The sequence below is a fragment of the Pseudochaenichthys georgianus genome, chromosome 13, assembly GCF_902827115.2.
Source record: "Pseudochaenichthys georgianus chromosome 13, fPseGeo1.2, whole genome shotgun sequence".
NCBI classification, from domain to species: domain Eukaryota; kingdom Metazoa; phylum Chordata; class Actinopteri; order Perciformes; family Channichthyidae; genus Pseudochaenichthys; species Pseudochaenichthys georgianus.
In genome coordinates, this window is record NC_047515.1 from 2,787,425 (window position 1) to 2,802,788 (window position 15,364).

The following is a 15,364-nucleotide window of genomic DNA, read 5'->3' on the forward strand; positions in this document are numbered from 1 at the left end:
CCCCAACACAAGTCTTTTGGAGGAGAATCAAGTTTCTCTGACCGTTCTTTTATCTAGAAAATAAATATAAAATCCTTCACAAATTGGAAGTTTTCTGGGGGAAGAAATCCAAAGCAGAGAGATGTCTCCTTTTGCCAAGACACGCGGAGAAAATATCTAGGAAGAATCAAAAGTTCGAGAAAAAAAAGTCAGATGGTGTGACGCTCTGCTCCTGGGAATAGTAGAGTCAATATTTCTTATTGGTCAGGCATCCATTGTTTCATAACATATTCTTGTTATGTCTGCAGATGTTCTGGTGGCCCATTTCTTCCTGTCCGGGGGCCTCGGGACGCAGCATGCAGGCGGAGGGGTTGTAGCGCGCAAATACAGCAGAGGGACCTGAACGCCTCTTCTTATAGGGAGCCGAAGGGGCCCGCCCCACTCCTGACATTTCAATACCGTGTTAGGATCCAGGAAGGGCCCCGCAAAAAAGGCCGATGTGGCCCCCTGGCGTGCTGTATATTGGCCGGCGGCTGCAGTGGGGCCACCCGGACCTGCGACCGTCCCATAATCCTTCAGCTCACAGCTGAGGAGAGTTTGTTCCTTTTAAAATAGCAGCAACGTTCCCATTAATTGCTTTTATTGATATAATTTAATGTTTACCGAATGATTAGGGATTTAATTTAATTACATTCAAAACGTCATCATGACACAACATCGCATCACTTGTTTAAAAAAAATGATACCGAAAAAAGACAAATATATTAATCAAAGAACAACAAAGTTGATGAAATGTGGTTGTCATTCATCCCCACTCATACTTGTCAAACCCCCCCCCCCACAACACACACTATTAACATGCTTTCAAGTTAATAATCAAACCGGTTTGAAATTATATATTTGTTCTATAAATGGGATCAATTAAATAATTTGCCCTAAATGCTGCATGGTGCTTCCTTTCAACCATAACACATTCATTATTTTTCAATTGTATTTCTGCAGCTTTGGAAATACAATTACATTTCCAAAAAGGAAATGATACGACTTGTTCCACATAATATTGCATTTTTGGAACAAATACTATCTTGAATACGTTTTTGCTAAAACGTCTGTTGTGTGTTTTGTGTGTTGAGGGGCGTGAAAGTTTAATTCCCTCGGCTATCACATATCAACCAGCCTACAATCTGAATATGAATGTGTTGGCGTTCTTTGAGTGTTTCATTGGAGCAACCGCCAAACGTATTACATGTTCTGGGGTTAGATAGTCAAATATTTTCCTGATAGTCAGATAGTCAGGGAAATATAAAATAACATCAGCGATCCAATCAGAGAACCCCTCGAGGTTCCCACACTGATAATAACCCTTCACATACTGTGCATGTATGTGCCACTGCAATAAAGTAAACTCACCATCAACATTTAAAGGTATGAAAGGAAGCAGTTCTCTTGGATCAATCGTGCGTAATTGTGACCATTTTCCATGGGAACCTTTTCTCTCCAAAGAGGCCTTCGCGGCGCGCCGTCGCAGACAGTCACAATAAATAATGAGATCCTGTGATGCATATAGGCCCGGCTCCTGTGTGCTGGAATACACATCGGCCTGGCTGCAGACGGGGCCTGTGAATGTCAATGCCTCTGCCTAATGGCCAGTCAATGGACATGTAATTGATGCGCAGGCGGGAGGGCGACGGGATTAGACTGTGAGAAAAGATCTCGAGGAAATAAGAAATAACAGGAAGGCACATGAGCGCGCAGATGCACCAACACAAGCATCACCCGGTGCATTGTATATCTGTAAAGTGTGTTCATGTTAAGAGCATGATTGGCGCATCTCTTGCTTTGGTCGTGTTGCCTTCACGGGAAACATATTGAGGATTAAATCCATTTACAAATCAACCAGAGGACGATTTTCTTATTATTTACCATCAAATGATCAGCCAGTGAACCTTCACGTTTCCTGCCCTTTTTATAAAATGGTGCTCACTGGCTGATCCTTTGGTGGTATAAGAACATCGTCCAGCTATAGGCCTATACCCAACATATAGCCTAGTCAGAGGTATTCTCTGCAGGCCAGCACTCAGCGATTATCGCCTGTTTGCAAAACGCAGTCAGATCGATTAACACTTGGAATGAGCTAACACCTCCGTGTCTGTAATGATGTAATTAAGCCTGGGAGAGGAGCTTTCTTCATGCGGACACCGGTATGCTTAAAGCTGTGACTTCCAGCTTATGATCATCATAATCATCATAACGAGTAAACAAACAATAATGACAAACAACATATCAAGTAGTTTGAGGGATTGATTCGCCTGTGTTATCTCTTGGATTTACACACGGCACCTATTCAGGTCTGCCCGTCCTGTGAGAGGGATCCCTCCTCTGCTGCTCTCCCTGATGTGTCTCCCATGTCCCCTTTAAACTGTGGGGTTTCTCCGGAAGGTTTTCCTTGTACGATGTGAGGGTCTAAGGACAGAGGGTCTAAGGACAGAGGGTCTAAGGGACAGAGGGTGTCGTTTTTCTCATACTTATATTCTGAACAATCTGTGTTGTTGTATTTGCTGTAAAGTGTCTCTACTGTAGGCTATTTTTATTTTATGTACAGCACTTTGGCTCGACCATAAATCGTTTATAAATGTGCTGTATAAATAAAACTGATTTGTGTGAGGTACATTTCTACAGAAGTTATACAATGTGGGTCATGTGATAACTGAACAGATAGATTCAAGCAAAGGATGGTCCTCTAAGTAAACAACCTATAACCCAAGCTTATATGAATGTTGTATCTATTCTGACAGCAGACTTCATTCCCATATCAGCAACCAACATTCTAACACAAACTAAACTGCAACAGGAGTTTCAGAGCTTTACATACATAGAAACGTGTTGCCTTCAGGGGATTGCGGGACATATGAAGCCATGGATTTCGAATACAGCTTCCCATTGTATTTATGTTGCTCAAGATAAAACATGGATGGACATTTGTCTGCTCTCCTGGAATACACTAATTACTTCCGATGATTATAGAGAATGACTGGAGGGTGGCGATGATGTTGTGTTGATTTGTTGTATTTACTGTTATCTGATCGTATGATAATGATGCAATATGTGTTCAGATGGATGCTCTTTGAACAGGGTGTGTACTTACTTGTGTCCCACACCACTGTGGGCTGAGCTCTGTATCTCGGCCATGACTCATCCAGCTGTCTCTAAATACGCATCTGAGGTTGGTGTAATGCTCCTTTAAGGTCTCCAAGTTCTCCAACACACATCCTCTCCGTGGGCCGCTTTTCAAGCCAATGGCCCTCCACCGTCCATTAACACCTCTATCATGGCTTTAACAATAGCTGGGCTAATGGAGGAAACGACAGCTCAGCCGAGGAGCAGGCGGCCGGCGGGGAGGAATAATTAACCCCCCCCCCCTCTTATTCTTCATGATAAAATGAGCAGCTTCATCACACATAGTTCAAGCCAGACAGACTCTGTTCTTTCAGACAGAATCAACATAAAAGCGCCACCTGGTGGCCAGAAATCAGAAAACCTGCAGAAAAGCTTTTTCCCCTCAAAAGTCTGGAAGACTGAACAGTTGTCCTCGGGAACAATTCAGCCTGTTCTTAAAATAAATGATATCGAAATGAAATAAGGGGTTATTTCATCTGATTGCAACAAAATAATAATTTCCAATAAATAAATGAAAATGTTTTTTGTGTCATATGTGCGGGCATTACATGTGTATTGGTTTCCACACAGTGACTGACTGAACCACCAGTCTGTGCGGGAATCTATCCAGATGTGATCCTGACTTTAGTTAACATGATTCAACATTTTACCCCTTTAACTGAAAACCTAGCTTTCATTTTCTCTAAGTTATGGACCAAAGAGATAAGCACACCTGAGTGAGTTAGAATGAAGTTGCCTTTAAACACACATATTTACAATATGCTCGATAAAGAATCAAACAGGACTAAATACATTAACGGGAAGACACAAAACACAACGGTAAAGAAAAGGAACAGAAATGCAATTCATCACAGACACCGATGCTCCTGTGAGTAACTGAATGTAACACCTGGATCTCTCACTTGTAATAAAGCATGTTGCGTACATGATGAAAGCCAGCAGGACCAGGTTCAAGAGTCAATGGTTTGTATCACACACGGACTTCTCTGTTCTCATCATGGTGTTTTCTTTCTTTAAAAAAGCAGCACATCTTCTACTAATAAAGGATTACATCTCCATTTGTGTTTAAAGGCCCGCACACGATGACATACCAAGTGGCAGAAGTGGTGTATCACATGACATCTGGTGTGGAGTTGACAGAGGAAGGGTGGGGAGGATCCATTTAAGTAAATTAACTCATACACAGATCACCTTAGTCCAAAGAAAGTAACACAATGCAACACATTTCACTTTTGACCAAAAGGCACGTGTTGTAGTTTCTGGTCTTGTCCTGTCAGCAGGATATCTGTATTTGATAATGAAACACTTACACCTGACAGACTGGACCTGTGCACTGTGGTCCTGCTTCTCGTGCACGGTGCACAGCGGACCCTTCTTATCAGGGAGAATGATCCTCATGGAATTTGAGGAGAACGGGATTAAACCTTGCATCTCCGAGTCGTTAGCTGAAGTCCTTACCGTGGGATGCACCGTTGTGTCGGACACACAGTTATGTAACGCTAGGCCTTGCTCTGGTTCCAATGTGGATGTAAGTTTATTTCTTTACTACGTGACTTGATAACTAAACAATACGTAAATGATACTTATCACAGGATAGCACATACAAATGAATGAGATTAAAGTAATCCTAAGGCTGTGATGTGGGAAGAGATCTTAATACCTTCTGAATGGCCCAAAATGTGTCATGAATGGGTCAGTGTACTGTGAACTCCTCATGTCATTAAACACGTGTCCAAAATCAATTGTAGCTATGGTCCCTGTATCCAAGGGCTTCTCCAACGCGAGATTACAAAATCAATACTGGACTTGTGTTCAGAGAATCAACCGAGCTCGATGAGAAACAGCACACTGCGCTGTTCATCAAGAAACGTGTCTGACGTTTGCAATCAATCAGTATTTAAGTCACGGCACACTCTTGTCTCGATGGAAGTTGTCCTCGGTATTTAACAGCATTCAGATCAAGAAAGAGAAAAGAGGTTCATCCCGTTTATTCCTGGTTTCTACTTTGTACATGAAGCTGCAATAAAGCCAACAGATCTGGAGATGATAGAGAGGACGAGATGCGAGGAGGGACCGTATCAGGACAATGAATGGCTGGCCCCGTTACAAAGGCTCCGATCAAAGCAGAGCCGTGTGGCGGCGGCGGCGGGGACAGGTTAATCATTGAGCACACAATAAAAGAAGCCACTGCACTTCCCCTGAGGTTCCCAGACACACAAACACACGGTACACATTTAAAAAGGCACTTAACGAGGGATTGCATGACGTATCCGTGCATATTAAACTGAAAATCCACTTCTTCAAACACATGTTTCTCCAACACACTGATCTGTGGGACTCATCGATAGAACAGTATTTCCTGCATACTGTAGACTGTTAATATGAAATGCCATTGTTACAGGAGACCACGTGGCGCTGTAAACTGGAACGGCTTGATGCAGAAAGCCGGTTGAGACCTGGCCAAGAAGTAGAGCCATATATATAGATTTCCATAAAACATTTACATCCAGAAACATCCATTCGGGCTCAGTTACCTTTGGTTTGTCTGCGCTTCTGTACTGCCGAGTACATACAGTAGAGCATAAAGAAAGAATCCCCGAAAAGCTCATTTGTATAAAATGTGTTGACCAATTTGGATTGTTCAATTCATGAACATCACATATTGATTATCTGATTTACAGTACGTGTGATCATCCATGAATGTTCTATGGACGTGAATGGAAAGCACGTTTCAGAAGGCTGATTCAAATTAAGATCATTAACGTCACCATGTCCCGAGTTCAACCATGAAAACATATTTTTTATTTTTTTAAATATGGGCTGTGTTCCAATAATGTGATCGGAAGCCTCGTGTCCTTTGGGAGAAACAACAATTCTGCTTTTAGGTGGATTCAAACTTTTAAAAGAACTACATCTTTAAGAAATTATAAACAATCATTTTTAATTACAAATGTTTGCATATGACTAAGGATTGCACAAACTATTAGATCTATACAGTTTATACTAACATTGAACATTCTAGTATAAAATAGTCCTAGGCCTATCAATAGATATCTTCAATATACATTCGGGGTAAAGCGTAGGCTGGGCTGGATCTGGTATAAAGCAACATGTAGATACAGTCACACACACAGTCTCTGTGGCTGCTCACACACACTCCTTCTCTGCGTCAGTCGGCTCTACTCAACGCCAACAACACAATGAAAACACACAAAGACAAATGTCATTACTGGCATTATGTCCATATGTCGCTTTAGAGGAGATTTCTTTGACTATTTTCTAGAAAGAAAAGGTTGTATGGCAGGACACAGATTCAGCCATATCACATTAAGACATATTACATCTGCCTTTCAAATTTAAGGTACACTTTTATATATAACGGTCCATTTGATGGATTTTACGGTCAGTTGTTCACGTGAATTTCATTCGTACACGCAAAAATGTTTTGTTTGGATCAAGCACTGAGACAATGGCTAGTTCCAACTGGTTTCCACTGCATGCTGCCGGCAAACATTTGATCACCAAGAAAAAGAAATATAGAACAACCGTGGCTGCTATTTCAGAACAGCATTTGTGTTGCATTCCTCAAAATAAGCTTTTGTGCTTTCTGGCAAACCACTGTGGACCACGGCTACTCTGAGTTTGAGAAGGGTCGTTTGAAACAACAGACATTGCTATCCTGCTAACAAGCTGCTGCTATGCTAGCTACCTTTAGCAGATCAAATCAATGATAAGGATGTATGAATACACTGGTGAGTCGCTGTATATAGAGTTCAGTAGTCCTGTTGGCACTGGTTGTTTCTTAAGGTGCTTATTCAACATGTAGTGAGAATATATTGAATGGCATTACAGCATTTCTAGAGTTATTGTAATGTAGTTGTACGTTTTGTGGATTGTAGAAAACTCCTGTTGAAAAACATGTGTTGCTTCAGCCCATTGATTTCCAGCTGCTAACAGTAGCTAGCTGGCAGTGCTAACGTGGGCGTGATCAGCTGTTTCAACGGGCACAACTACAAGTAACTTGACAACAAGTAGCCACTGCTGATTGGCCCTGAATATCTGATTCCAACAGTACATCAGGCATTTCAAGTGTGATCATTGATACAATAGTCAATAGAATTTGGTGGTGTGAGTAGTTGGAGTCGAGACCTGTGAATGTTTTCTGAGCTGTGGTGCTTCTCCTCCGGATCTCTCAGAGCTCCTTTGCAGACGCCTCCTTCTGGTATGCTGTGACTGTGGAGACACACAAAGCAAACCTAAAACATAGAAGTACACCAAGGGACACCAGCTACCATCAAAGCGGTGTGATCTAGATTAGCCACATGTTGTTGAACATAAATAAATACAGCTACAACACAGTTTCAATGAAAGAGGTGTTGTCATGCAACATATATGCAGACTAATAATGTTTTATATCTTCCTCTCTGAAACCCCTTTATTCATTCGTCTACATTTGTTATACCAATATCCCAAAAGACATTGGAGTCAACTAAGCTGCTTTCTCATTACAGCCTCACTATGCCAGCTGTGGACCTGCCTGTTGCTGTGTTAGGTCCTGGCTTGGTTTCCATGGAAATCCCCATCACGTCTCCCTTTCTTTTTTGACAGTGACGTCTCCGCTGGCAGCTCCGCCCCCGGCCCCGGGCCCTGCTCCCGGCCCGTTCCCGGCTCCAGGAGCAGCAGCTGATGCAGCTCCTGCTCCTCCAGAGCCCAGGATGGTGGAGACCTCTCCCTGCATGAAGGCCCAAGGGGGGCTGTTGGGAGACGTGTCCAACGGACAGCGCTCCCCGCTGGGACAGTACACCTCCCCATCGCCCCGCCGGCTCTGGATGTACACTCTGGTGCAGGGGAAGCAGAACCTACATTTGGTGGAGTTAAAGAATACATTATTACGCATTGCTGTGAGAGATGACATCCACGTATACATATTTCAGTAACTTATTGTAATAAGAAATAAGAAAGCATTCTTGAATTGGTAGTTAGTCTCAAAACCAAGTATTTTAAAAATAGAAAAATATATAACAAATGTTTTTAGGCTGTTCACTTCAATATGCAACCTCAACAAGACTTAAATAGAAAACAGAACCAACCTATGCCCGGCCATTGATGGACACTGTACAAAGTGTGTGTCTTCCAGCCTCTCATGACACAGAGTGCATGACAGGGTGTTTGCTGTGGAATGGGTGTTGCTGGCAGATGCTGATCCCAGCTCAGAGGCACCACTGTGGGGTAACGCTGCAGCTGTGGTGGCCGCCTCTGCTGAGGAGCTGGATCCAAGGGGTTCCCCTCCAGACCTGGAGGTTAGGGGACGTGGCTGCCTGGCTGGAGATGAGGCAGGCTTGGGGCTGGTCTGGCTCACACCTCCAGCTGGGGTCGAGGATGAAGAAGGGAGGCATGAACTCTTGCTGGAGCTGCTGCCAGCCACAGCACTGTGGATCTGCGTCTGATTCTTGGACTGGTTATGGGATGAACTGAGCTCTCGCTCCAGCTCCGGAGTGATGAAAGGGGTTATCCCCATCCCGATCCCCAGCTGTCTGCGGCTCATCTCGGACAGCACCGGCGCAGGGAAGATCATGGGGTTGCTCATAGGGGCTGTCCTGGCGGTCAGGCCCACCGTCATGCCCGCAAGTAGCCCATGGGGAATCCCTGCGATACTTTGAGTTATGAGGTTAGGATTGATAGTAGCGCCCAGCAGGGGTCTTCTGCTCCCGCTAGGGCTCTGACGGTTTACTTCTTGTTGAGGCTGGCCGTCACGGTGCAGCCCGTTGGGGGGCACACGAATAGCTGACACGGTGACTTCTCCTCTTCCTCCCCTTTCGAAGCGGTCCATGTGCGGCCTGCCTCCCTCCGCATCTCCTCTGCCAGATGTGCCGTGTTTATTGGGCGAGGGACCAGGTGACCTGACGTTACCGTCCTGCATCCCATGGGTCCGTTTCAGCTGTCGGGCACTCGCGATGAGGAACTCTATCTGATTAGCTCCTTCGTAGTTCACGCAGCCACGGCAAACCACCTCGCTGAAGTCCCACACCACAGTCCACGGCATCTTCGGCAGGTCGCACAGGTAGCACCACTGGCGCCGGGAGGAGGAGGGGGACGACATGGCTGCAAGGCTAGCCTGCTAACCTGAGAGGCTGCTAGCACACGTTAGCTATAGGTTAACCTGTTTAGCTCTGGCAGGTGCACGCCCTCCTTTGCAAAATACTTTCTTCTTTAACGGAATTCAAGCCGCTTAATAACAATGTTAAACATCCCACGGATATAAAAATATAGCAAAGTGTTCGGTTTTCTTTGCTCTTTTTTTCATATGTTTGTTTTGTTTACCCACTTCGGCCTGCTCTTGTCTGCTGCTGTCAACTGCTTCCCGACGGACGCTGAAGCGTTACGTAACCTTTCGAGGTGCATTCTGGGTGTTTGAGTTTCCTGCCCAGGTTTTGTCAACGCAAACCAACGTACAGTGGCTTGTTTTAGAACTACACCAGAAACTGCCACGGAAGTGAAGTAACTATAGTTCAGAGGTCATCTGGCGTCAACACATGTGCGTCCACTGTTGCCATGCGTTTTGGTGTAGAAAACTTGTAATTTGAGCAGTTTGTGGTTATTAGTAAACCTAAGAATGCCTAGAGACATGTCACCAAGCGAGGATGAGGGCAATAACATTACAGGATCATCTGTAAAGCAGAAAGAAACTGGTAAGTTCTCACATGTCGGATGCACAACGCTGCTGTTGCTAATGTTTAGTTTAGCTTCATGTTGGCAGCTTTAATCTGGAATAGAATGCAAGCAAGTAAATACACCGTACAGTGGGCTGTAGTGGCTCAGCCCCACATACAGGGTTTACACTACTCGTTTTATTCATTGCAAGAGAACAATATATGTTTAAAGTGTAGCTATTGTTAGTTTTATCATGCAGCACATCATGCACTTTTATTCTGGGACAAGAACTGTTTAATGTATGTGAGTTTATATATATTTTTTAAATAGATAGATATGCTACTTTTTATCTTATATGTTTGTTTGTATGTATAGTTTCTAAATATGTAGGTGTGGAGAGCTGAGCTTAAGAATGTCATCGTAAAGTGCAACTGCCTGTTATACTGTATACAATACAATGTCTATAATCTTAGCCCTATCTATGTTAACATGAACATCAGTTTAGTTTAATTCAAAATGATGCTCGGCAATGTGTCATCCAATATTTTAGAGATACCATTTAAATGACCAGCCTTTCAAATCTGTTTCATAAAATAACAGTTTTGGCACCATAGAACATATTTCATAGGGGAGCGGTACTCACAAGTAAGGTAATAAGTTCAAGTTAATTCAATAAAGAGTGCTCACGAGTCCCAACTGTTCTCACATGGCTGCTCTGTGTATTTCCAATGCTCTGCGACGTGCTGAAATGTGTTCTGTTCTGATCCACAGAGGAGAAGATGCAGCAGTACCAGTGTCCTGCTGACTTTGTGTCTTTCAGACATAAGCCCTGCAGCAGCACTCTTAAAAAGAGTCTGGAGGAAAACAGCAATGAGTTATGGCTCATTAAAGCTCCAGCCAGCTTTAAGCCAGAAAGGTAGGTGAAATATTTCCCCTTGGTCCGTTTCTTTATCTCTGGCTCTCATGCCCAGTTTAACTTACAAGAGGAACTATATTTTCTTACAGGCAGGTTCTCTCTGTTCACCTTATTGGGCAGTTGATATTAACCTTTCCATTTGTTTCAATATATATTTAACATATCACTACTTCCAAATTATCCCTCAAGCTGAATAATAATTATTTTCAATTGTCTATAGCAGGGGTCGGCCACCTTTTTGATATGAAGTGCCATTAAAAAAAAAATGTATGAATTATCAACAGGGTGAGGAGCTCGACGCTCGTGAACTGTCAACAGAAGGTCGGGGGGTGCCTCGCTGTGGGGAAGCAGTGTGTGGACCTGTCAGCGCAACTTACATGATGCCGAATTAAACAAACACATTTAAATAATTGGTTTAAACGGCATAATAATAAGGACGATCGTCCGTTCTGTGGTTCTCCAGAACACAGATGGCCAGTCCGCCCCTTTGTAGCATGTTATTTTGATGAGAGATGAGCAGATCGCCACTGGGCTTTCAACTAAAGACACAGCCACGCAAAAACTGCGGCATGTGTACAGATCCTTATGGGTACTGCAATTAGTGAAGTGCTTTCCTCCGTGGTGAAACGATCAGTACCACGGAGGAAAGCGGCAGAAAGTCACCTGGAGATAAAGAGAGCGGGGCTGCGTTGCGTGCATGGCTTCCTTCTGCAGGGAGACGCGCTCTGGCGGCGGTCTCGTTCAGGATCCGAAAATAGAATTTAAATATTTTGCACGCTTATTCCACTTATTCCTAGTGTGCCACTGGTTACGGTGCCGCGTGCCAATGGTGGCACACGTGCCAGGGGTTGCCGACCCCTTGTCTATATCAAAGAATCGCATGTTTTCCAGTGGATCACTGCTTTTGTTTTCATAGTTTTGAGGCTGCATACATTGCACCAATCATTTTAATATATGTTAACGGGACAGCGATAAGTGGTCAGAATCAGAAATCCTTTATTTGTCCCGCAACGGGGAAATGTACAAGTAATCATAGGTCCCAAGTTAACAGAGAGTGGTGCAGTGATGACATATTGTCTTTAGATTTTTCTATTGTAAATCGGATTATTTCACAAAATGAACTCTGTGGCAAAACTTTTTTATGATATTTACACGTTTTGTTAAAGAGACATTGACTTTGCGACAGGGGACCCAGAAGTGGTCAAGTGCTGACTAAATGATGTGATTTAGGACTCATACAAAAAGCTAGTAATGCCAGTAATATCTAAAATGCTTCTGTTAGCTACCGGTCATACCAGACCAAGTAAGGCTCCAGTAGCAAACATTATGAGTGATGAAAGGCAGTGGTTCCCACCTGGGGGGCGCCAAAGATCGCAGGGGGGGCGCCAGGCCTCAGATGATTTGAGGCCAAATATCATATTTAGACTTTTTTATTTTTTATTTTTTTATACATATAATTGTCAAAGGCCTTGTCTCTACATTACAATAAAAAAAATAAAAAAATTGATTGATTCATTTGAATAAACATTCAAGTTAGTAGCTATTAAAGGCATACAAAGACAGAAATGTATAATTCTTTCTTTAATAGAAATGTTTCTTCTGCCCGTAAAGTGTCCAAACCAGGCTTTTCTGGATAAGCGCATTTTTAAAACATAGTCATTGTCCATGCTGGCTTCAGTTGGATTATTTGTCACAGTTGCTCCGATCAGATCGGTCTCCTCCATTTTGTAGATTATTTACGACTTTTGAATCCACATAAACACATCGGCAAAATCCGGCTTACTTTGAGCGTGTTTTAAACAGTTTAATCCCTTTGTGAATTGTTTCCACTTCCGCGTCCTTTCATTTCTTCATACAGCGGGAATCCAAATGAATTAATCCTGAGTCCAATAACCATCAAAGTCACTCCAATAGTGCTCCTTAATTACGCGTTCATCGTCCTTTAACAAAATACTTCACATTCATCTAGTTTGTGACAGTAGTTGTAGCATTTTTGAGACTTTTAAACTTTAATTACTGCCCTCCCCCCCTAGTGTGTGTGTGTGGAGGGGGGGCGCAACTTCCAACAGGAGTCATTTGGGGGGGCCCTTGGGAAAAAAGGTTGGGAACCCCTGATGTAAGGGACAGTTGCTGCAGTTCATTGACCATTCATTAAATAGTTATAAAGTTACAAGGCCTCATCAAAGCCTTATAATTTCTTCAGAAATAATAATTAAAAGAACGAAGAGTTTTGATTCAAATACAACATCAATATCTATATATATATATATATATATGTATGTATAAAAAAAGTCAGCCTGACAGTGGGGCAGTGTGTGTGTGTGGTGGCCAGCAGATGGGGCTGTAGAGGGTCTTCATGCTAAAACATCAGATGTCCCCCAAAAGTAGATAAAACAATGTTGTTGGTGTAAACTGTTCCCAGCATGCTTTGTGTGAATTAGCCTGACCTTGCCTGTCCTCCCTTCAGTTTCAGTGAGGTGAAGGTCCCCCTCTCAGGTCTCCAGTCCCTGAGGGTTCCTACTGGAGCTAAGACGGGGAGTAAGCATCAGATCTACAGCCTCCTGGCCTCCCCCCACGGCACCTCCGGCCTGTGCCTGCTCACCAGCACCAAGAAGTCCTCACATGATGTGGTTTTCGGCCCCGCTTTTTCTGGCTTGCTGAACGTGTGTGAGACTTACGGAGACAGTAGCGCCAACCAGGCCCCCCAGGTCATCCCTGCAGCCCCCGCACCCTCCATCCCCCCGGGGCTAAAGCAGCGATTCCACCCCTTCGGCAGCAGGACCCCCACGCTGACCTGCGTGGCAGAGAGCGAAGCAGACGGAGCCACATTCGGGCCCTCGTCTGCAACTCTCCAACCCCTCGTAGTGAAGCGACCTGCAGCAGAAACATGGCAAGAGGAAGACGAGGAAGGGCGGAAAAAGAAGAAGAAGAAGAAAAAGAAAGAAAAGCGGATAAAGACAGAAGATGTGGAGGAGACGGAGAGGGCTATAAAACAGGAACCGGTCACTGAAATACAGGAAGAAATGAAGAATGAAGAAAATGAGCTTCCCCTTCAGGAAGGCGAGGAGAAGAGGAAAAAGAAGAAGAAAAAGAAGGACAGGGAGCGAGAGGAGGTGGAGGAGGGCCTGGAGCCCAGTGTGAAGGTGGAGGTGAAATGTGAACCAATGGACACTTTGTATGGTGATGCAGTAGAAGGCTCTGGGAAAAAGAAGAAAAAGAAGAAGAAAAGCAAAATGGATGACGACTAGTCTGTTGTTGTTCAATGTTTAGTTTTGTTAATTTGTTTAACCCTTGAGCCAGTCTGGGAGCCATTCACTCCAGCGAATTGACGGATTACATAAGGCTGGCAGGACACTCAGAAAACATGGATTCGTTGACTTTAGGGCCAATGTTCCTCTCGTCGAGACTCAGAAAGGGATATTTTACACATAAAGAATATGTGCAGCCACAACCATCTTTGAGAACAAAGCAATACAAGTGAACACTGGGACTACTTCAGCGTTTCTGCCAGTTTCTGTCAAGTTTCTGGGATTATGCTCACATCCAGGCTGGTCGCTGGCGGAAACCAGTGATGACACAAACACGGAATAAGATTCTCTGTCATGACATGTTATTAGATTTTTGTTCCTGAAGGCTGTTAGTATGTATTGGAGAACACATGTTTCAAAACCCCAGAAATGATTAAAGGAATTGTAAATGAAAGAAACTTGTTTTGTGTTTTTGTCCCGTGAACCGTTCCAACATTTTCCTCTGGTGCCTTGTTGGAGCAGTGTTTTCATCCTGGAGGAATGGAACTTGAACCTCGGGTTGTAACTCTGAACGTGGCTTCTAAATTGTGCTACGATGGAGAAGTAGTTCGGTAGATTTTTAAATATCTGGACGTTTTGCTGGAACTCATGTCATAATAAAAAGGAAATAGTTTACTAAGACAATCTATTTGGTATGCAGACATTCACAACATTATTGCATGATTGAAGAGCAGGTATTAATAGCATAAGCTATAGGCCAAATGTTGTGGAACACTGTCCTGATTTCAAAATGTTACTTAACTAAAAAACACAAAAGTATTAGCAAATTCTACTTTAAGTACAACAAGTAAAGGTACTCGTATAGCAGAATAGATCTTTTCACAGTATACTATTATAATGCTTACAGTGTCAGGTCATTTTAGTATTTTGGTTGGTGAATGTTGAGCCATTTAGATATGTGAAATACTGTGTAGATAAGTAGCACAGTACTACATTATACCATGTTGGCTAATGTGTTTTTATCATACAGTATGGTTTTTATAAGTGCAAAGTAACTGAATGTTCAAATAAATGTGGTACTGCAGCATCAGGACAAAGACCACCAGACTCAGAGACAGTTTCAACCCAAAGGCGATAAGACTATTGAACACCTGAGCTTGCACTATCTTTTATATTTTTAAGTCTTGTAAATTGCACTGTTGAGGAACCTGCCATCTAAGTCTTCCTACATTACATAATTACACTGTAGTTGTGTTTATGTCATGACAAACCTTTGAATCTTGAAAAAACTTGATCAAATAGTTACTTTCCACAACTGGCTTTAATCTGTTGGCATGCTATATTACATATTTAAATAATCCTGCCTTTCAGCACACCATACTGGCTCCAAACA

General features: G+C 43.2%; 2 protein-coding genes across 2 annotated transcripts; one reads left to right on the forward strand and one right to left on the reverse strand.

The window, feature by feature from the left end:
* Positions 1-6,080: 6,080 nt before the first annotated feature.
* On the reverse strand, positions 6,081-9,262 carry LOC117456928 (interferon regulatory factor 2-binding protein 1-like). Its single transcript, XM_034096794.2, has 3 exons — positions 8,247-9,262; positions 7,694-8,015; positions 6,081-7,389 (listed from the first exon to the last, which is right to left on the reverse strand). The coding sequence occupies exons 1-2, from the start codon at positions 9,254-9,256 to the stop codon at positions 7,739-7,741; spliced, it is 1,287 nt and encodes a 428-aa protein (XP_033952685.1). The 5' UTR covers positions 9,257-9,262; the 3' UTR covers positions 6,081-7,389; positions 7,694-7,738.
* Positions 9,263-9,762: 500 nt separating this feature from the next.
* Positions 9,763-14,423, forward strand: LOC117456929 (DNA-directed RNA polymerase I subunit RPA34-like). Its single transcript, XM_034096795.2, has 3 exons — positions 9,763-9,845; positions 10,579-10,723; positions 13,191-14,423. Exons 1-3 carry the CDS (start codon positions 9,770-9,772, stop codon positions 13,969-13,971), a joined length of 1,002 nt encoding a protein of 333 aa, XP_033952686.1. The 5' UTR covers positions 9,763-9,769; the 3' UTR covers positions 13,972-14,423.
* Positions 14,424-15,364: the final 941 nt, after the last annotated feature.